Source organism: Hyperoodon ampullatus, assembly GCF_949752795.1.
Source record: "Hyperoodon ampullatus genome assembly, chromosome: X".
NCBI classification, from domain to species: domain Eukaryota; kingdom Metazoa; phylum Chordata; class Mammalia; order Artiodactyla; family Ziphiidae; genus Hyperoodon; species Hyperoodon ampullatus.
Window position 1 is genome coordinate 131,826,162 of NC_136913.1, and position 19,074 is coordinate 131,845,235.

Here is a 19,074-nt window from a genome sequence, read left to right on the forward strand (position 1 = left end):
AAGGGGAAAACATACCTCCTCAGCTCCCTGCCCCCCACCCCCAGTACCAGGCCCTTCTCTAAGGTGTAGTGTGTGCATGCAGCACTGGGGCTTTTCGGCCTGGGAGCAGGCCGGACCCCAGCAGGAAGGCATGCCCCTCATCGGCTAAACCCAACACAACACACCTTGCCCCCTACCCTCTATCTGAGCCCTGACTGGTCGCCCAAAGTTCCTCCCCCATTCAACAGAGCCAGGCACAGGACTCAAGCCCGCAGGAAACTGTGGCTGAACTGGTGTCGGCACCTTTCAAATGCTCTCCTTCGTCCTTTTACTTTTAGGACTCCAGGAATACTCACGTGAAGCCCCATTCAGCCACTGGTGTCAAAACTTGAGTAACTAGCCCTGGCTTTTAGGACGCTTCTTTGGCATTTAAGGCAAGGCCGTACTGCTTGCTCTGTCCTCAGCTCTATTGTTCCCCTTCAAAGAATCTAAATGGTGCAGAAGGGCAGGACCAGATCTGCGGGACCTTGCTAAGCCTGTTGACAAGTGGAGTGAACGCTTGGTCCTGAGGGGTGACCATAGGGCTGACGTGGTCAGGTCTGCTGGGTGAAGGATGGACCAGAGGGAGATGAGATCAATGGGGAGGTTGTTAACAGATGTCCACGTCAGAGGAGAGCATGAATTGGACAGTGAGGCCCCTCCCATTTTCCCACAAATGAGCTTTCCAGGAGAAGTTTCACAATGGGGGTCCAGGCTGTGCACCTCTGTGTATAGGTTCATCCCCTGGGGAGACGTCCCCAGAGCCCACCCCCAGTCACACGGCTAGGGAACAGGAGTTCCTGCTTTTCCCACCCTCAGCCTTCCAGCCTCTGTTCGGCACCTAGCTACTGAAGCGGCCCCTCCCAGAGGCAGGTCCTGCAGAGAAGGAGAAAGTGCTGGGCCCCAAGGGTCAGTCGGGCCTGCGGCTTCCCCTCTCTGCCCTCCGCCCTCGCCTCAGCTCCCGCCCCCGCCCAGGAAACCCAACCGCCTGGGGGCGGCCGAGCGTCAACGGGCCCTCCTGGAACGCTGGACGCGGAGAGCACAGGGCGGGCCCGACGAGAGAGGAAGGAGTGTGCCGCAGGGCACCGTGGGAGCCCCCGCGGGCTCCCTCCCGCCAGCGCTGGGGCGCGGCCGAGGTAGCGCGCATGCTCTCCCCCTCGCCCGCCCCGCCCGCCGCGCCCGCCGCGCGGAGCCCAGCCCCGCCGCCGCCGTGCCAATCAGAGCCTGGGAACGAAGCCCGGCACGGCTTGCGAACCAAAAGGGACCGAAAGGCAGGCGCGGGGGGCGGGGCGACGCTCCGCCTCCGACAGCAAGCCCGCGATTTGAGCCAATCAGAACACAGCCTCCCTCCCCCCACCAGCCCGCGAGTTAGCGGGCGCGCGCAGGCGCATCTTCCTGTTCTCGGCCAGCTCGCTAGCTTACCGGGCTGCTAGTTGGTCACGTGGCAGGCGCCAGCCAGAGAGCGAATCGAGCTCCGTAGGAAATCATTCTGCGTAGCAGAGGAGCAGAGTGCCGTCTGCGGCAGCAGGCGCACAAGGTAAAGTGACAGCTAAGGAGTGCTGAGCTCCGCTGGGAGGTGGGCGGCCCGCCCAGGTATGAGGAGCAGCAAACAATGGCGCTGCAGCCAGAGGGAATGGCAGGGATGAAACGCACAGGAGCCAATTTTAGGGTTAGAATTGAAGCTATGAAAAACAGAGGGCTTATAGGCTGCATGAAATGACATTATGCATTTGTCAAAACTCACGGGGCTTCCCTGGTGGCGCAGTGGTTGAGAGTCCGCCTGCCGATGCAGGGGACACGGGTTCGTGCCCCGGTCCGAGAAGAAGATCCCACATGCCGCGGAGCGGCTGGGCCCGTGAGCCATGGCCGCTGAGCCTGCGCGTCCGGAGCCTGTGCTCCGCAATGGGAGAGGCCACAACAGTGAGAGGCCCGCGTACCGCAAACAAACAAACAAACAAACTCACGGAGTGTACAACGCAGAGGGAAACGTAACTGTGGACTGTAGTTAGCAATGTATCAATCTTGGTTCAAACACCTGTTAACACCTGTTGCAAAATATTAATGGGGAAACTGAGGGGGACGGGGGGCGGTCCACGGGAACTCTATACTATCTGCTCACTTCTGTAAATGTAAAACTATGCTAGAAAGCAAGCCCACTGATTATTTTCAAATGAAGGCTTGGGGGCTTCCCTGGTGGCGCAGTGGTTGAGAGTCCACCTGCCGATGCAGGGGATGCGGGTTCGTGCCCCAGTCCGGGAAGATCCCACGTGCCACGGAGCGGCTGGGCCCGTGAGCCATGGCCGCTGGGCCTGCGCCTCCGGAGCCTGTGCTCCGCAACGGGAGAGGCCACAGCAGTGAGAGGCCCGCGTACCGCAAAAAAAAAAAAAAAAAAGAAGGCTTGGGTTAGGAAGCAGATTCAAGGGGTATCACGGTGATCGAACAGACAGGACTCGCTGACATTTCGGTTTGCAGGAGAGGGAGGAATCAAGGACAGTTGCCAGGGCTCAAGCAACTGGGTAGCTGGTTGGGCCATTACCGAGATCGGACATTGGTAGAGGAGCTCAGCGAGCAGCTGGACTCAGGTATCTGGAGCCTGTCAAGGCGGCAGCAGAGCAGGGCTCGGAAGGCTCCCAGAACTCCAGGGTTTCCTTCCCCCTGGACCCAAAGATGGCTCCAAGCTATCAGACATCTCCAAAGCCCCAACAAAGCTCTTCCTTTCTACTTGGGCTTGGCAGGAAGCACTGTGCCAAAAGGATGTGAGGTCCACATCCACAGGGATGCAGAAGAGCCAGAGAGGGGCATACACCCCCCCCCCAACAATGTGCACGCTCGCACAGGTAGACTCCCCAAGGCCACTGGGTGAAGTTTATTGTGAAACCTCTCGGGGTGAGGATGGGGTGGGCAGGGCAGGGAGGGGAGCATGTGCAGGCTCTAGGAGGCCGAGTCAGAGGCCTCTGAGCTGTCCTTGACATCGGTGCTCTCCGTGGCCTCGCTGACCTCACTGAGGTCTTTGCTGTCTCCACCGCTATCCTCCGCAGCCAGGCCCTTTTCCTCACGACAGGCCTCTCCCGAGCTCGGAAGCGAGTTGCCCTTGCCCTCCACCTTGTTCTCGATGGAGCCCAGCACCACATGCCTGGCCTTCTCCTTCAGCTCCAGGTGCCGCCTCAGCTGCCACCAGGAGCCCGGGGAGAAACGGGAGTAAGGAGACGGCACCTAAGTCTCTAGACCACGAAGGCCCTCTCCTGCCGCCCGTGCCTTGTCCCTTGCTGGCGGTGGGGGGCAAGATGAGAGGCAGCAGAGCCAGGGCAGGAAACAGGACTGAGTCCGACTCCGGGGGTGGGGGGGAGCCCTGGCACTGTCCCCTGTGGGCCTGTTCCCTCTCCTGTAAAGTGGAGGTGCTCACGGCTCCCTCATGAGGCTGCTGTGGAGCCCTCTGAACGGCCCTGGCCCCCGAGGAGCCTTGAGCAGAACCCTGACTTCTCTTCAGCCCGGTTTTGTCTGGCCCCTGAGCCTTGGAGCCAGCCACAGCCGTCCCCAGGCCCCGTGTCTCTCAGCACGTCCAGGGGCCCCCTCCCTCTCCTCTCACAGCAGCCTCTGGGCAGGACGGGCTTCTTCCTCCTCGGAGAATGGAATCTTGGGCCGATGGCCTTCGTTAAAGCCCTGCCAAGGTCCGGCTCCCCGCCTGTCAGCTACGGAAGCTGAGGTGAAGAGGGCCAGGACTTCCGGCGACGCAGCTTCCCACTGCTCCAGGCCACCCCTGCTCGCCTTGCCTGGGGACTGCGGCCCTGGCCCCGCAGGACTCTTACCTCATCGGCCATCTGGGTGAGATCCCGTTTCATCGCATATGCGTCTTCCCCATCTGCATAGTATTTGGGCTCCACTTCGCTGATCCTGGGGGCAGCGGGTGGAGAGAAGGAGGGCAACCCAAATCGGGGGCAATTCTCCTCAGCCTTCAGTGGGGCAGGGTGTCATTGCCCCCCCAAGGACCCTTTGGGAGACATTTCCAACATGGTCTTCCCTCTGCTTTCTCCAACAGTAAGTAGCACCCAGCTCCTTTATTGCCCCCCACCCCTGGCATCCTGCCACTGCCCCTCGTCCCTAACCTGGCCACCAAGGATCTGCAGCTGTGGTTTCCTGTGAACTGAAGCCCTGAATTTGGCAGTCCCCTCCCTTCCCCGCTCCCTGTCACTTCCTGGGCATGCACGGCTGGCTCTATGCCTAACAGTTGCAACCGGGGAGGGGTGCTGCGGCGTCTGTTCTTGGTGGTCGTTACCAGGCAGCGTGGCCCCTAGCCCGAGCAGCTCAGGGGCCAGGCCTGCGCTGGGAGGTGTGTGTGCAGACCTGGGCACCCTGCCACTGAAAAGGGAGCCGGTCTGGATGGCCCAGAACGGCCCTGCCAGCCTTAAGACCCTAGAACTGTCAACCACCAGAGGCATTTGCATCCAGCCCAAAGATCCTGCCTCAAATACCCAGCCCTGAGGCCACTTCCCTTCCCAACAGTCCCTCCTCATCCCCCACCAAGCTGAAGCTGACGCTGTCTCAGTGGGCCCTCCACGGACAGCCCACCTCAGCCTCACTTTCCAGCGGCTTTCACCACAATGTACTGGGCAGAGCAGTTCCCTGCTAGGCTCTCCCTGTCCTGTGCTGGGCACACAGAGACTGCCACATCCCTGAGTGGACCCACCCTCAGCCACCAGGACACCCAGGGCTCTAGACCCCCCTGCTGCTCTTGCCAGTGGCCCTTCCTGCATGGACGTGCCCAGGTTTATCCTTTCTTCTGGTCCCGCTTAGATGCTTCTGGGTGCCTGGTCACTCAGTTCTGCTCCTTGGCTTCTGTTCCTGTCCTGGGCCCTTGTCTCTGCTTCCGAACCTCTTCACCATGCTGCCCTTCCAGCATAGCCGCCACCAGCATCAAGCAAGAAACACCAAGCGTCCTCCGGAAGCACAGGCCTCAAGCGGACTGCGGCAGGCAGGTGCTCTTGCCCCCAGGAGTGCTGTCCAAGGCCCGCTCCCCATCTCAGCTAACCCTAGCCGCCCTCACGCCCCTGCCTAGAAGGTAGTTCAGCCCATCTCAGCCACCTGGATAAGCCATACCTGGGGACCATCCCACTCCATGCGAAAACTCTAGATCTACTTACTGAAAGTTGAGGGTGTTGGAATAGAGGTGCAGGGCGGCCCGGTTACTGCAGGGGAATAAGGCACTGCTGAGCTGTACAGACTAGGCCAGGCAGGGACAGCACGTCCAGGTCCTGCCCCTCCTCCCGGTCCCCCTCCCCACTAAGCCCACTTCCCGATCTTCTCCAAAAGCCAAGGCAGCCCAGGATCCACATCAAGGCAGTATCCCCGCTGGTGGTGGTGGGATGAATTGGGAGATTGGGATTGACATATATACACGAATATGTATAAAATAGATAACTGATAAGAACCTGCTGTATAAAAATAAATAAAATAAAATTCAAAAAACCCCAACAAAACAGACAGTATCCCCCTACCCACCCCCCTTCCCTCGGCCCTGGCTTCCACCTCTTCCTGACATGCAGGGAGACGTATTTGGCATTGAAGTTCTCGATCATGGCTCGGGAGGCCTGGTCCATCAGCTTCTGAGCCAGGCCAAGGCGCCGATGGGAACGCTTCACAGCCTGGTGGGAGAAAGGTGGGACCTCGGGGCGGCTCCAACTAACTTCCGCCCCTGCCCCCACCAGAGCCTGGGTGGGCCCTACGCACCAGCGAGGTGATGTGTCCATGGGGCACGTCGTCCGGGTCCTCTTCCCTAGAGCAAGAAGAAAGGAGAGGGGCTAGGCGTGAACCCCAAAGTGCATCCAGTCCCGGGACGGGGGAGAGCCAGGACTCTCCAAACCCCAGGCAGCAGCCAAAAGACACGTGCAGTGTCAATGGAATACTGTTCAGTGCCAAAAAGAAAGGAGCTCTCAAGCCATGAAAAGACATGGGGGGAGACTTCAATGCATATGACTAAGTGAAAGGTGGTCTGAAATGGCTAATGTGAGAGGAAACTGAACTAAAGAAACAGTCTATTAATTAACAAAACAAAACAAAAAACCCCAACCCAACCCAGGCAGCATCCGCCAGACGCGTGCGGTGTCGGTGTCCCTCCTCCCCCCACCCCCAGGTCAGGCACCAGGCTTGTCCCTCCGTCCTTGGTGACTCACATTTTGGCCAGGACATACCCCACAATCTTCCCATTCTCATCCTCAGCGATGTAAGAGAGCTGGGTGACAGGGAGGAAAGAGAAGGCAGAAAACAAGTTCCTGTCAGAGCTGGAGGCGCCCTTATCGGACACCTGGCCCCAGCGCCTGCCTGTCGCTGTGTGCGTGACAGACAGAAGGCGATCAGGCAGCGAGTTCAGTGACAGCTCCTGACCTCCAGGCCAAGTGGCTTGGTTTTCCCCCATCACCCCGTGCCCCATGTCCTTAACCCGGAAGAAGTGGACAGACGCAGGTGGGAATACTGCCCCTACCTTGGCCCTGTTCTTCGCCCCTCTTCAAGGCGCCTCCTCTCCATCTCCCGCCACCCCAGCCGGAAACACTCAGGGCCTCATTGACCCGTGCGCCCCCCGGACTCTTCACGACCTCGCGCGACCTCCCCGGCTCGTCCCAAGACGACCCAGCGTGGAATTTCCTTGGCCTGGTTTCCCTCATCCCCAAATTCAACAGCTGCCCACCTGGGGCCAGGAAAGGCCATGGTAGAAATAATATTTCATCTGGTAGTTCTCGGGCAGGCACAGGAGGTTGCAGTGCTGCATGTTCATCAGGTCCTCTGGCTGCGGGAGAGGAGGGCAGTGGAATGCAGTCAGGCCGGGGGCTGCGGTGACTAAGTAGGCCTCGGTCGTGTTAGAACCCTGCTCTGTCTACTCAGCGACCCCCGCCCCCCCCCCCCCCACAGGGCTGGGCGGGCGCTGGGACTATCTGTCTCTGCACAGGCCTGGCCCACAGCCGCTGTGCAAAAACTGACTTCCAGGAACGAACGTTGAGCTCCAGGAAGCTCCCCGACACCATCCAACGCCAACCCGACATCCGAAAAGAAGGGGTTCGCAGCCCCGGCCCTGCGCCCCTGGCTCCCCCGGCCTCCTCTTCGGGTAGATCCAGCCCCACGGGGACGTGGCCGTCACTTTTCCGCGCCGGGCGGCCGAGGGCGCGCAGGGCGGTTGGCCCGGTGCTCGGCCGGGCCCCTCGGGAGCGTGCGCACGCGGCCACCGGGCCCCGCTCCCACGCGGCGCGGACAGCCTCCGGCCCCGGCCCCTCACCCTCGCATTGCGGATGTTCATAACGGCGGCGGGGCTCCCGGCTCCCAGCGGGTCGTGAACGCGCAGTCAGCTGCCACCGCGCTCCGATGTGCTCCGAAGCGACGCCGGGGCTGCCAGGCCAGGGCTGGGGCTGGGGCTGGGGCTGGGGCTGGAGCTGGGCTGGAGCTGAAGCTGTAGCTGGGTCCCGGATCGCGGGGACGGCGGCGGAAGAGGCGGCGCGCGCCGGGCCCGGCCACCGGCCGGAAGTGCGCGCCGCCGAGCCCGCCCGCCGGGCCCGCCCTCCCGGCCGCTCGGCCTGGCGCAGAGAGGGCCAAGGGCGGGGTGGGCCTCTCCGCGGGGCGGGCCGGGCCAATGGCCGGGCGGGCCCCGGCGCGGGGCGGGCCTGTTGGCAGGGTGGGAGGGTCCAGCGCGCGGGGCGGGTCACTGGCTGGGCGAGCAGGTGCCCTCCAGCCAAAGGCGGCGGTTGGTCCCCCACCCGACACCCAACAGACGCTCCACACACACGGGCAGTGGAGCAGGCTTGGCTTTATTCTGCGCCTCGGCGGGCGGGGTCGGCGGGCGGAGACCGGACGCTGAGGGCCGGGACCGGGGCCGAGGCCGGGGCGAGGCGGCTCAGCAGGTCACTCAGCATCTCCTCGCACATGGCGAGGCACCGCGGCACGTGGAAGCAGCCTGCGGGGAGAGGCGGGACGGCGGGTTGGGAGGGCCGTGGGCAGCCGAAGCCCCTGGGCCCCGCCCTTTCCCCCACTCACCTTTGAAAGGACCCCCCTTGATGGTGAGGGCGACCTTCCCTTCTCGGTTCAGGTAGCCAAACCATTCCCCGTATTCGGGATCGCGAAACTGCAATAACAATGAGGCAGTGACAGGCAGGCCTGGGAAAGGGGCGTTCACCGGCCCCACTAAACCGCTACGTCGGGGTCAGAGCCCGGGCTGACCCCCGGCTCCAGAATCGGTGCTCTTAAAATGAGGTCCCGCCTCCTGGACAAATATGAAAGCAAGGGGCTTTTCCTTTTCCTTTTTCTTGGGGGGGGGGTGGAGTTTTGAGTCTGCAGCTAGTTACCCCACTTGGGGAAGGGGCCGCAGGCTGTGAGATGAAACCTTGCAAGATGGAATTAAAAAAACAAAAACCCTGCTTGGGACTACTGAGCTTGCGCTCTAGAGCCCGTGCTCCGCAACAAGAGAAGCCACCGACCGCAGTGAGAAGCCCCCGCGCAGCAAAGAAGACCCAGCGCAGCCAAAAGTAAATAAATATAATTTTTAAAAATAACTATAAAAAAGGAAACAGAACCCTGAGGAAGTGCTGACCTGCCGTGTAACTTTGTAACAAGTTATTCCTTTGGAGCTCCTGTTCCCTGCTTCAGAGGGCTGTCTTCCAGTGGATGAGATTGTAGGTACCCATTGTAGGTATCCCGGACAGAGGTCTGACTTCTGCCTTGCTCACCACAGGTCCCAAACACATCTACCCCTCCCTCGGAGCCACCTGAAGCCTGCCCCTGCCCAGCAGCTCTGTTGACCCTTTCCAAATTCCTCGCTTCTCTCCTGCCCAGTTCCTTCCAGATGCTCCAGGATAGACCTCAGAGCCCTGGCCTAGGCCCTTCCTCCCCAGATAGAGACCTGAGTGGAACCCCTTCTCAGAAGGACCATAAAAGAAATCAGTGACATTGAAGTCCACTATCAAAAATGTCTTTTTAAATGGGGACCTATGAGTAGGTGTATTCTTCATAGGGGGTAAAACTAGTTCTGTATCTGTTCATTCTATCTTTCCAGTGACATTACTCATGTCCTTACTTATTATTCGACTACTAGATATGACATGGGAAGATAACAAAGGATTTGACTGTTTTCCTGTCCAGCCTTCCCATGGATGTCTGAATTTTTGCTTTCTGTATTGTTATGACGATTAGTGCATAGTGAATTACCTGTTGTTTATAACTTTTGTGATTGTTCAATGCAATCTCTCTTTCTTGAAAATGTATTCCTTAAATTTCCCTTTATGCAGTTAAGAGCGATCACCTCGAACACATGTTCTCTATGAATGCATTCAATATTAATATATATCGCCTCTGGTCTTGTGGATCCCGTGTTTGGAAGCAGTGACGAGCGTGTGCAGTACTTGGAGATGCCTCTCTAACCACAGCATAACACGAAGACATTTGGAATTTCTACTGGTGACAAAGTCGGACACTGCTAATACTGTGGTTCACTGCTTTCATTCATGATGAACGTGAATGCTGGATTTCAGTTAGAGGTTAGTGCAAATAAAGATGGAATTTTCTCTCAGGTTTCAAAGCCCACAGACCTCAGAATAAGACCCCCCTGTTGTAATCCCTCCCGTACTGGGGTTTACTAATGGAGTGAGTCGTGGCTTTAGAAACACATCGGGAATCTTCCTTCATTCCCCATCCGGCTCAGCACCCGAGGTGCCCCTTGGCAGCAGCTGGCACAGCTCATCACTCTGCTCACAGCACTCGGGCCTCTGTGGGGGGGGGGGCTGGTTTCCTTCCTACCTCACAGCTGATTCTCATCTCCTTTGCTGGGCCTGCCTATTCCCTCTTCTCCTTTCCTTCTGTACTCCAAGCTTACCTTGCCTCACGTGGCCAGCCCACACCTCTCCCGCTCGACCACACTCTGACCCCTGAGCCGCTGCAGCTCCCACCCTGGGCCAGGCCCCCACTCACTAGCCAGGATGACAGCCACAGCCCGGTCTCCCTGCCTTTGCCTAGTGCCCTATGGCCTCCCCTCCTGAAACCCCAGCCTTTTTCTTTCCCACTAGCCCCCCAGTGCCCTGACCTTGCTTTATTTCCCAGAGCTCTCATCACCATCTGTGTTTGCTGGTTTACTTGTTTATGGTCGGTCCCACCAGCACCAAAATGTGAGCTCTAGTGGGGCAGGGGCCATTCTCTTGACTGAACAGAGGGCACCAGGGCCGGGTCTTCCAGGAACTCTCAGACCTACTGAGGGACCATGTCCGGCGAGCGGGGGAAGGAGGGGGTGTGCCGTGCCTGTGGTCTCCTCCACGCCGCCGCTGAGACCAGGAAGCAGCACTTACCTGGCGGAAAGTGTACTCGGCCACCTGGTAGAAGATGTCCAGCAAGGCGGAGTCCCCGCTCTCACTGTAGCCCATGAGGAAGGCGATCATGGCTTCGCTGTGCGGCCACCAGAGCTTCATGGCCCACTCCAGCTGAGAGCAGAGCGGAGGCAGGCATCTGAGAGCCCTGGACCCCACTCCGCCACCCCTCCCAGCAGGAGAGTCACGTCTCTGGGGGCCTTAACTGCCCATTAGATCGCGACTAGCTTCCTGAGCCAGATGCAGCCCAAGTAGCCCCTGCCAACGGGCAGGGCTGGGGCAGGTGCCCCTTGAGCCCTGGAATCGAAACCCCGGCTGTGTCGTCAGTCTGTCTAAAGGCCCTCGGACACTCAGCCACCCTCTGCAGAGCTCAGCAGGATCAAGGCACAGTCAGACAACAGACATAAGGGAGCAAATCTGCTCCCACTGCTGATGCCTTAGGGTCACTCAGAGAGCCTTTCCAAGATGAAGGGCCATGTGTCTCTGCGTGGGCGTGGTCTGCGCTCCCTCACGGCCTCCCTGTGCCACCGGCACAGGAGTCGAGCTTCCCACTGGGGTCACACTGGGCAGGTTCACTCCTCTGAGCCCCGGGTCCCCCTCTCTGAAATGGGTGATGACAGCACGCACCTCCCTGGGCAGAAAGCCTTCAACAGGTTAGTACCATGTAGCCCTGGGTACATTCCCACCTGGGTGGGGCATAGGCCATCAGCATCCTGGAAGTAGAAGAGACCTCCATGGTCAGGATCCCATCCAGAGCGGAAAGGCAACAATAGGAACTTGTCGATAACGTGGTCTCGAAGTTTGGGGTCACCTCTCCGGATGGCGTGACGGAGCAGGAACCAGCCAGCTTCCAGCGCATGGCCTGGTGAGGGCTCGGGTAAGGCAGGCCGCATGTCCTCCCCCAGGCGGGGGGCTCAAGCGCCGTGCTGACCGCTGACTCCCTTCCTCTCTGTGGGGCCTGCTTTGAGCCCCCCCAGCCCTGCCGGTCTGCCCCAGAGTCACTCTCCTGCTGCTGACACTCCAGCGTGGGAGGCCCGTCCCTCCTCCCCTGCCTGGTCCTCTGTGCGCTGAGGGCGGAGGGAGGAGGGCACTCCCCGCATCTGGAGTCCAGAACCAAGGCTGAGCGCCCCCCTCCTCCCGGGCCACCCCCAGCCCACCCTGCCCCTCACCTGGGTTCTGGTGTCTCCCCAAGCAGCCAGAAAGCCCCTCGCCATCCTCTGACACATTCTCCAGCACAGCCTGCCCACCCCTCTGCCGAGGGAGGAGTAGAAGGTAGCTTGGCCTTCAGCGCCCCCTGACCCCCGCCCCATCATCCAACAAGAAAGACGCGCCCTCCCACCCTCCCTCCCTCCTGATCTGCAGGCTTGGGTGGCCTCGCTCAGAGGGGCTTTGGAGGAGGAGCCGATTCACTCCCAAGGGTCTGGACCTGTCCTAACCCTTGCTTTGGGCCTGGGCCCCTGATGTGGGGAGGGTAAGACACTGAACGGAGGCTGCGACTGGGAGGACTGGGCTGTGCAGAGGCCTGGGACGAAGTTGAGCCTGGCCAGGCTTCCTGCTCCCTGACGTGCCCGGGGCTCTGGCACCCACCCCGGCTCCCCCGGGGCCCTCCTTCCCTTCCCGAGGGTTCTGGGCCGCACCTCGCCCCATCTCCCCGCCTGTAAAGGGAGCCATCGGGGCCCGGCTCTGGGGGTGGGTGCGGGCGGAGGAGGCGCCCCGGGGGTGGGGAGTAGGGGGTCGCCCTGCCCCCCAGCTCCCCAGGCCCTGTCTGGCAGCCGCCGTCCGCCTGCTGCCCTGCCCCCACCTGGACGTGCCGCAGAATCCTCTGAGCGCACCAGTCCCCCAGCTCCGCGTAGCTGCCCGCCAGCTCCTCGTCGGCCTCCCCGAGCTGCTCCACCAGGCTGAGCAGCATCATGGGCACCGCCATGGACTCCGAGGCCGGGGCACCAGGGAGCTGGGGCCGGCCCAGCCCAGAGGGGTCCTCCCGCACCCAGTGCACGATCTGATCCATCATCTCCACCGCTTCGCTCTGGGGAGGGATGAGGGGAGGCCCAGGCTGAGGCTGCATCCCATCCAGTCTGGTCCCCCAGGTGCTGACGTGCTGGGTCCCCAGCCCTGGGGTGGGAGAACCATGTCCTCCCTGCCACTCATAGGACACCTTCACCAAGGCCTACTCTGGGCCTGGCCCCGGGCTGGGGGCTAGGGCTCCCACTCTGGGGGCGTAGACCATTCCCAGACAGTGAGGTCACGTTTGAAAGCAAGAGGGGGCCCAGGGAGCGGGGAGCGGCCCTCTCCCAGCGAGGGCAGGGCGCGGATTGATCCCTGTGAAACTGAGCAGCAACCTGCAGAGCCCTCTGGGGGGTAGACCCCGTGTCCCTTGCCTCTTGTCTGTAGAAAAGCTTTAGCCTCCTAGGCCTTCCCCGAGTTCCAAAGAGCAAATATAATCATAGAAGTGAGAAAATGCAGAAGCAAAGGAAAACTGATAAGCAACACAAAATACTAATAGTTCAGCCGTAAAAGAAAGTCATGGACCTTTAGTTGCTCCTCAAGGGCTATAGATCATATCCTGAGTCATATCCCTGAGTTGTTTTGCAGATGCTAAGACCCCCAGCGGGTGGAAGAAGGTAAGGGCATGTTGACCACTGGCGTGTAGACCCCAGACCACTGGAACCAGAAGGCTGATGATGTTGACTCCCTCCCGAAATACCACCTGGTTACCTCACCACCAACCAGTCAGAAGAACGTCCATAAGCTGATCAGGTGTTCCGCCACCCCCTCCCTCACCTTGCCTTTAAAAGCCCTTCCCCGGAAGCCATCAGAGAGTTTGGGTCTTTTGAGCAAGACCTGCCCTTTCTCCTTGCTTGGAGGCTTGTAATAAACCCTGCACTTTCCTTCACCTGTAGACGCACAGTGACAGTACAGTGCAACAAGGCGGGGTGTTACCAGCAGCCCTGGGCTGTGGGGGCCCAGAGTAAGGACTGACGGTGACGACAGACCCGGCCCTGCACACAGGACCCAGGGAGGGGCTCGCATGCTGAATGGGAATGCTCTGGCAGCCATGCCCAGGACAGGCGAGGGCACGGAGACACGCAGGGCAGCCTTCCTCCCATGCACCTGGTACTGCGCGTCCCCTGTCACCCTCCACAGCTCATTCATGGCCATGGTGTAGAAACACTCGCTGAAGATGGTCCGCTGCACCTTGACCGGGCGGCCGTCCCTCGTCAGCACAAAGGCACACTTCTTTGCAGGAGGTGCCACTCGGGCATAATGCAGCAAAAATTCGCCACCTGCTGGTCAGGAAGGTGGCCTGCTAGAATTTGGGTGAGGATGCCACCGCCTCCCCCTTCCTCCCTACCTGCGAGCATACCGGGCCCTTTGCTGCTTCTAGACCCCTCTAAGAACTAGGCACCTAGGTGCACGTGTGCTACAGAGTGACTTGGAGCGGCCTCTGGGGAGATGGGGACACGGAGGGGGCACCTGCTTTAGCTGCATTCAGAAGCTCAGGGCGGCGGAAGCGCTCAAGCTTGCGGTACAGGCGACAATACATCCACACCTGTGGGGGAGTGGAGGAAACATGGCTTAAGTGGGGAGCGGCCCAGTCCTCGAGGCCGGGATGACGGCAAGTCTCGGGTGCCCCTGTCGTACCTGCCTCCCCTGCAGCCAGACGTACTTGAGGTCGTCATACACCTGCCCGTCACGGCCAAGGCACGTGAAGAAGCCCCTGTGGGCCACGCGCAGCGTTAGCCGAGCGGGGAGCCGGTGGAGGGGGGGAGCCCAGCAGGCCTGAGTCAGCTGAGTGAGGCGGGGACTCAGCAGGGGTAGGGACCCCACCCAGGGCCCGAGCAGGGCGAGGCGCACCCGTGCTCCTGGTCGTGGGAGTGCTCCAACCAGAAAGCCACCACGACGTCCAGCTCGTGCCCCACACGCTCCTTCCAGGCCTGCAGGGTCTCTCTCTCCTTCTCCATGTCCTGGGAAACTTGCACTTGGAGGCACAGCTCCCCCTCAGACCTCCCCATCTTTCCGGGTCCCAGCCTCCTCAGTGGGCCCCTTGGTGCCCCAGCTCACCCCAGGCTCGAGTGGACCCCAGGGCTGGGTCCCCCAGGCCCCCAGGCCTCGGGACCCAGCCCTGTGCCGGTCTGCCCTCCAGCCCCAGGCCAGCCCCAGGACTGACCCCACCGCCCTGGGGAGCCTCCAGGACAAGCCCTCCTCCCCCACCCCCTCCCGGGTCCCACACCACTGGCCTGCCACACTCGGAGACTCCTGCTTGTCCCCCCCTCTCCTCCAGGAAGCCGCTCGGAGGCGAGCTGGTCGTGGTCGCGTGACTGTCACTCAGCTGACCCAGCCTAGCCCCACCCACCCCTCCTCCCCGGGGTTCCGCCCGGGCCTGGGGGCAGAGCCCGCAGCGGGGGCGGGGCTTGGCTGGCTTGCGACTCCACCCCGCCCTCCGGCTGCGCCCCGACTCTTGGCCTACCCCACCTTTGGGCGGCAGAGTCCTGCGGAGCCCCTCTGCTGGGCAGCCTCCGCTCAAGATCGTCCCGGTGGGAAGTGCTGGGTGAGCTGGCAGGAGGATGGTCTGGGACGGGGGGGGGGGGGTAGGGGGTGGGGCGGGGGGGACCAGCAGGGGGCTGGACAGGGCGGGGCGTGGACCCAGGTGCAGCAGGAGAGAGAGCAGCTGGAACTGGCTGAACGCCTCGGCTCCTCTGACCTGGGCCCCACAGGGGAGCAAGTCCTCTCTGATGAAGCAGCCCCTCAGCACCTGACCTCTTCGCCCCAGGGACGGCAGCTCGAAGGCCAGGCAAGAGTGGGCATCCTGGGCCCTCTCCGCCGTCACACCCCCGAGTTCTCCAGGCATATCTTCCAGCACCCGGATCTGCTTTTCACTTCAAGGCTCTGTGACTGTCTGATTAGGTCAGGTGCTCTGAGGAAGGCTGGCCGAACTGTCGCCTACTTGCCCAGCCAATGGAAGAGTTATGTGGAGGGGGCGTTCCAGGGACCCTGGGCTCCCAGTGGGGCTCAGGGAAGCGTGGCCTTCAGGGTCCGTCGCCCCGTCTTCCGGAAGGAGGGACAGCAGCCCAGGAGTGTCCTACAGCCCTAGGACAGGGGCCTGGAGCCCCTGCGGCTCCCGCAGCTGTGCGCTGGTCCCGACAGCACGGGGGACCGGCATCTGGTGTGCCCTGTGGCTGCTGTGCCCCTCCACCCTCCGCCTTCCCTCGTGCCTGCGTAGGGGTGTCCCAGACGTGGGCCCAGCTGGGCTGGTGTCAGCCACCTGCCTGCGGATCCCGTGCCTTCCTGGCACTCTGTCTCCCTCATGCCTAGGCAAGGACGAGCCTTGCTATGGGGAGGGTTCTAAGGTTCTTACGGGTGGCCCCCGGCCCTGGGTCCCAATCGCGAGGTGAGAGCCGGTGGTGTTCCTGTCCCTGGGCGGGGCTGGAGCCCAGTATTTTGAGACCGGTGCTGAAGATACCAGCAGCGTGGCCCTGGCCGTCCAGAGAGCCGTGCAAGTGAGCAGAGGGACGACGAGTGGGCGCCAGGAACCTGGCGCCCGCCCCCCCACGCTGTGAGCATCCACAGAGCCACGTACCACGTGTCTGGCAGATCTGCACAGGCCCCTTCTTTCCAGAGTCCCCCAGGTGGGCCCCCCGCCCCGGCTGGCCCGCATCCTCCCACCCCTGGACGTTGCTTCTCCTGCTCTAGCCTGAAGGACATGTGCCTGCCACTCTCCCTGGGCCTCTGTCCCTGCCAACGCCCATGAGCTGTGAGGCACCTGGGCTCTGAGTCAGGTCAGAGTCGGTGTGGTGGAGGCGCGACGGGACCCCACACTCATGAGACCCCGCGCTTCCAGTGGAGGGAGTACCAGGGACAGGAGCGCACTCTGGGAGGCCTCTCAGGCGAGATGCCATGGCGCGTCCGTGGGGTAGAGAGGGAGGAGATGGCTTTTGGTACCAGAGCGACTTGCCAAGAGCGGGGAATGAGGCGGGGCACCCGATCCCTGTCAGAGTGCGGGGCCTGCAGCGAGGTGCTCCCCTCTGCCCCGCGTGGCACCAAGGCTGTGCTGAGCCTCGGCCACCTCACCCCGCGCTCCGCGGAGCTCCTGTCTGGTCCGCGCTGAGGACGAACTCTGCCCGTCTAACCCTGGGTACAGCACCACCCTAGCGATAGCAGCCCACCCCAACAGTGCAACTGTCACAGTTGGTTCAACAGAAGCTCTGCTGCTCCCCCTTGGGGGCCCTGGCCCGTGTGCAGGAAGAGTAGACAAGGAGTCACTCGGGCAGCGCCCACTGAGCACCAGACAGAGGAGCCACCCCTCGGTTGACGCCGGGCTCTCCTGCAGAGTTGACATCCTGGGGGCTCTCCGGGGTCTGTGAGTGCTCAGTGGCAGGTGCTCAGCCCTGGCCAACCGTCCAAGGAGGGTGGCGGCTGGCGACCTGCCAGGCCTTGGACCCGGTCCCCTGTCCGCTGGTTGGGGAGAAGGAAGGTGACCTGGTCTCCACACAGGGAATCGGCAACAGGTGTCCAGGGAGCCCCTTGGCCTGTGGCCTGCGCTCTGGCCACCATCATGGGATCTTCTGTGGGCAACCTGGTCCTAATGCAGCTCAGTGCCAAGGCCACAGCCCACAGAACTTTGAGACACGGGAGCCAATGGGGCAGCAGAATCCCGCTCACAGCAGGCCCTGCGAACAAGAGGCTCCCTGAGGGTTCTGGTGAGCCCTGTGGGGCCCAACTTCCCACCTCAGGAATCCTCCTGTGGGAGCCCCAGACACAGCAATACGGCAGATGGTTATTTCAAAAAAAGTCTTTTAATTGTTCAAAATAGCACAAAACGACATCGCACTATGGTAATATTGAGTCACGGGGGTTACTCTACAATAGGTGAACGAGCTTACTGTTTCCAGAAACAAGAGATCAACGGGTGCTCGGGAATAGGGATGGGGGAAAACAATGGGACCAGGCGGTGGGCTCCAAGGTGACTAAACATGACGTTTTCCACAGCGAAATATACTATAATACAACAAATCAGAGGCCCCAGAGGGCGTGGGCCAGGGGCGGGGGTTTGCAGAGGCTGGGGTCCCCCTGGCCACAGCTGCGTCTCCAGGGCAGAGAAAGGGGTTTTGAAGAGACCGGCTGGTCATTTCAAATCCTTCTGTGCGACCCGCCTGCAAGTCTCACTCGTTGCCTAAAGCTTGGGCGTGGGGCAGCAAGCTGTCACTAGCCATTCCGAGCAGAGCCCCAAGCCCACCAAGCCTGGCCCTAGGAGGATGGGCCCAGCTTGGGGACTGCACTGTAAATTCACAGAATCGGTGGTACCACCCAACTTGCCCTCCCAGGCTGCCTCTGAGGCCAAGTTCCCCTCCATCATGCATCAGCTTTGCCGAGAGAGGGCAGCTGCAGGAAGCGGCAGTTGTGGGTGTTGGATGCTCTAAGCGGTCATGCCAGGGAGCGAGCCTGGGGGTCGTGGAGAGTGCTGTGAACCCAGGACTGGGTGTCAGGCCGTGGCCCCCACCTCCACACCATCCTCCTCAGCGACCTGACTGATCTTGGGCTCTAGTGGACTCTCAAGCTCAAGCCTCTAGGTGTGGAGCAACTGCCCGTGGGGAGTGAGGTTTGACGGCTCACCCTCCTTTGTCCCAGAGGCCTGGGGACAGGCAGAGGGGCAGAGGGCAGGGGCCAGAAAGAGGAAACCGGGCTAGGCAGCAAACACCAGGCCCACAGGGGAGATTCCATGTCTCTCCTACCCTGGCTGCCCCAGCTTCTCCTCCAGAAAGATCCCTGCCAAGGCTTAGCCAAGGAGAAAAAGAGTTTAAACAAAAGGGGGGGGCAAGATACACATTCTGTACACAGCTAACAACAACAAAAAAAAGGGACAAAACCCCACACGCTAAGGCTAAAATTACAATAAAAATGTTAACTCCGTCAATTTCAACTTAAAAAAAAATACAACAGGGCTTCCCTGGTGGCGCAGTGGTTGAGAGTCCGCCTGCCGATGCAGGGGACACGGGTTCGTGCCCCGGTCCGGGAAGATCCCACATGCCGCGGAGCGGCTAGGCCCGTGAGCCATGGCCGCTGAGCCTGCGCGTCCGGAGCCTGTGCTCCGCAACGGGAGAGGCCACAACAGTGAGAGGCCCACATACCGCAAAAAAAACAAACAAACAAAAAAAACAAATGCAGCAGTTGGTGATGTGGCCCCTAGCCCCAACCCCAGAGAGGCAGAAGCCAGGCTCCGTGGGCGGCTACTCTACGCCCCAATTGGGAGTCGGAGGTTTTCACAGAACACTGCTCAGGCCACCACGGGGTTCCTTCTCCACCTCTTTCTTTTTCTTTCTTTCCTCTCTTTTTTCAAATGGGAAAGAAAAGGGAAGGGAGAAAGAGGTGGGTGTACGAAGGCCTCTGAGAAAATGTGTCAGCTTCCCATGGGAGTGCCAGGCAGGGCGGGGTGGGAGAAGCAGAAGGGCGGGCGGGTGTCGGGAAACACTAATGGAAGAAAATGCAACAGAACCAGACAGACACCCAGTTCAGGGTGTGGAGGCGGGGGAAGGGGCCGGGGGGGGGCACCTCTCCTCGGCTTCCACGCCCACCCCCCACTCCTGGGGCCTTGGTCCCCTGGCAGGCGCTGGGCGGGGAGAGGAAGGGGGGCTCTTCCACATCTGCCTTCTGCTTCCTCCCCACAGCAATGGTGAAATGTGCTTTCTCAAGATTATTTTTAAAACAGAGGGAGAGAGAAAGGGAGAGAGAA

General features: G+C 61.1%; 2 protein-coding genes across 5 annotated transcripts; both read right to left on the minus strand.

Annotated features, from left to right (window-relative positions):
* Positions 1-2,869: 2,869 nt before the first annotated feature.
* On the minus strand, positions 2,870-7,414 carry NAA10 (N-alpha-acetyltransferase 10, NatA catalytic subunit). 2 transcript variants are annotated; one of them, XM_079727718.1, is made up of 8 exons: positions 7,280-7,414; positions 6,698-6,796; positions 6,186-6,244; positions 5,743-5,788; positions 5,542-5,657; positions 5,157-5,201; positions 3,825-3,909; positions 2,870-3,186 (listed from the first exon to the last, which is right to left on the minus strand). In XM_079727718.1, exons 1-8 carry the CDS (start codon positions 7,298-7,300, stop codon positions 2,950-2,952), a joined length of 708 nt encoding a protein of 235 aa, XP_079583844.1. In that variant the 5' UTR covers positions 7,301-7,414; the 3' UTR covers positions 2,870-2,949. The 2 variants fall into 2 exon arrangements, with proteins under 2 accessions (XP_079583844.1, XP_079583843.1); XM_079727717.1 differs by having other exon boundaries at positions 5,157-5,204.
* A 372-nt stretch (positions 7,415-7,786) lies between these two features.
* Positions 7,787-14,368, minus strand: RENBP (renin binding protein). Of its 3 annotated transcripts, none has more exons than XM_079727725.1 (10): positions 14,202-14,368; positions 13,989-14,064; positions 13,821-13,896; positions 13,458-13,630; positions 12,148-12,372; positions 11,516-11,597; positions 11,033-11,208; positions 10,329-10,460; positions 8,032-8,119; positions 7,787-7,951 (listed from the first exon to the last, which is right to left on the minus strand). In XM_079727725.1, the coding sequence occupies exons 1-10, from the start codon at positions 14,357-14,359 to the stop codon at positions 7,806-7,808; spliced, it is 1,332 nt and encodes a 443-aa protein (XP_079583851.1). In that variant the 5' UTR covers positions 14,360-14,368; the 3' UTR covers positions 7,787-7,805. The 3 variants fall into 3 exon arrangements, with proteins under 3 accessions (XP_079583851.1, XP_079583852.1, XP_079583853.1); XM_079727726.1 differs by having other exon boundaries at positions 14,014-14,064; positions 14,202-14,227; XM_079727727.1 differs by lacking the exon at positions 13,989-14,064 and having other exon boundaries at positions 14,202-14,280.
* Between the last annotated feature and the right edge of the window lie 4,706 nt (positions 14,369-19,074).

What these genes read in the sequence shown, in the direction of transcription:
- NAA10 (XM_079727717.1), bottom strand. Translation starts at nt 7,300, where the DNA reads ATGAACATCCGCAATGCGAGG. An exon ending in ATGGCCTTTCCTGGCCCCAG is followed by an intron (nt 6,245 to 6,697) that starts GTGGGCAGCTGT and finishes CCTGTCACCCAG; the next exon opens with CTCTCTTACATCGCTGAGGA. An exon ending in TCACCCAGATGGCCGATGAG is followed by an intron (nt 3,187 to 3,824) that starts GTAAGAGTCCTG and finishes TCCTGGTGGCAG; the next exon opens with CTGAGGCGGCACCTGGAGCT.
- RENBP (XM_079727725.1), bottom strand. Translation starts at nt 14,359, where the DNA reads ATGGGGAGGTCTGAGGGGGAGCTGTGCCTCCAAGTGCAAGTTTCCCAG. An exon ending in GGGGAGACACCAGAACCCAG is followed by an intron (nt 11,209 to 11,515) that starts GTGAGGGGCAGG and finishes AGCCCTCACCAG; the next exon opens with GCCATGCGCTGGAAGCTGGC. An exon ending in ATGGCCTATGCCCCACCCAG is followed by an intron (nt 10,461 to 11,032) that starts GTGGGAATGTAC and finishes CTCTGCTCTCAG; the next exon opens with CTGGAGTGGGCCATGAAGCT.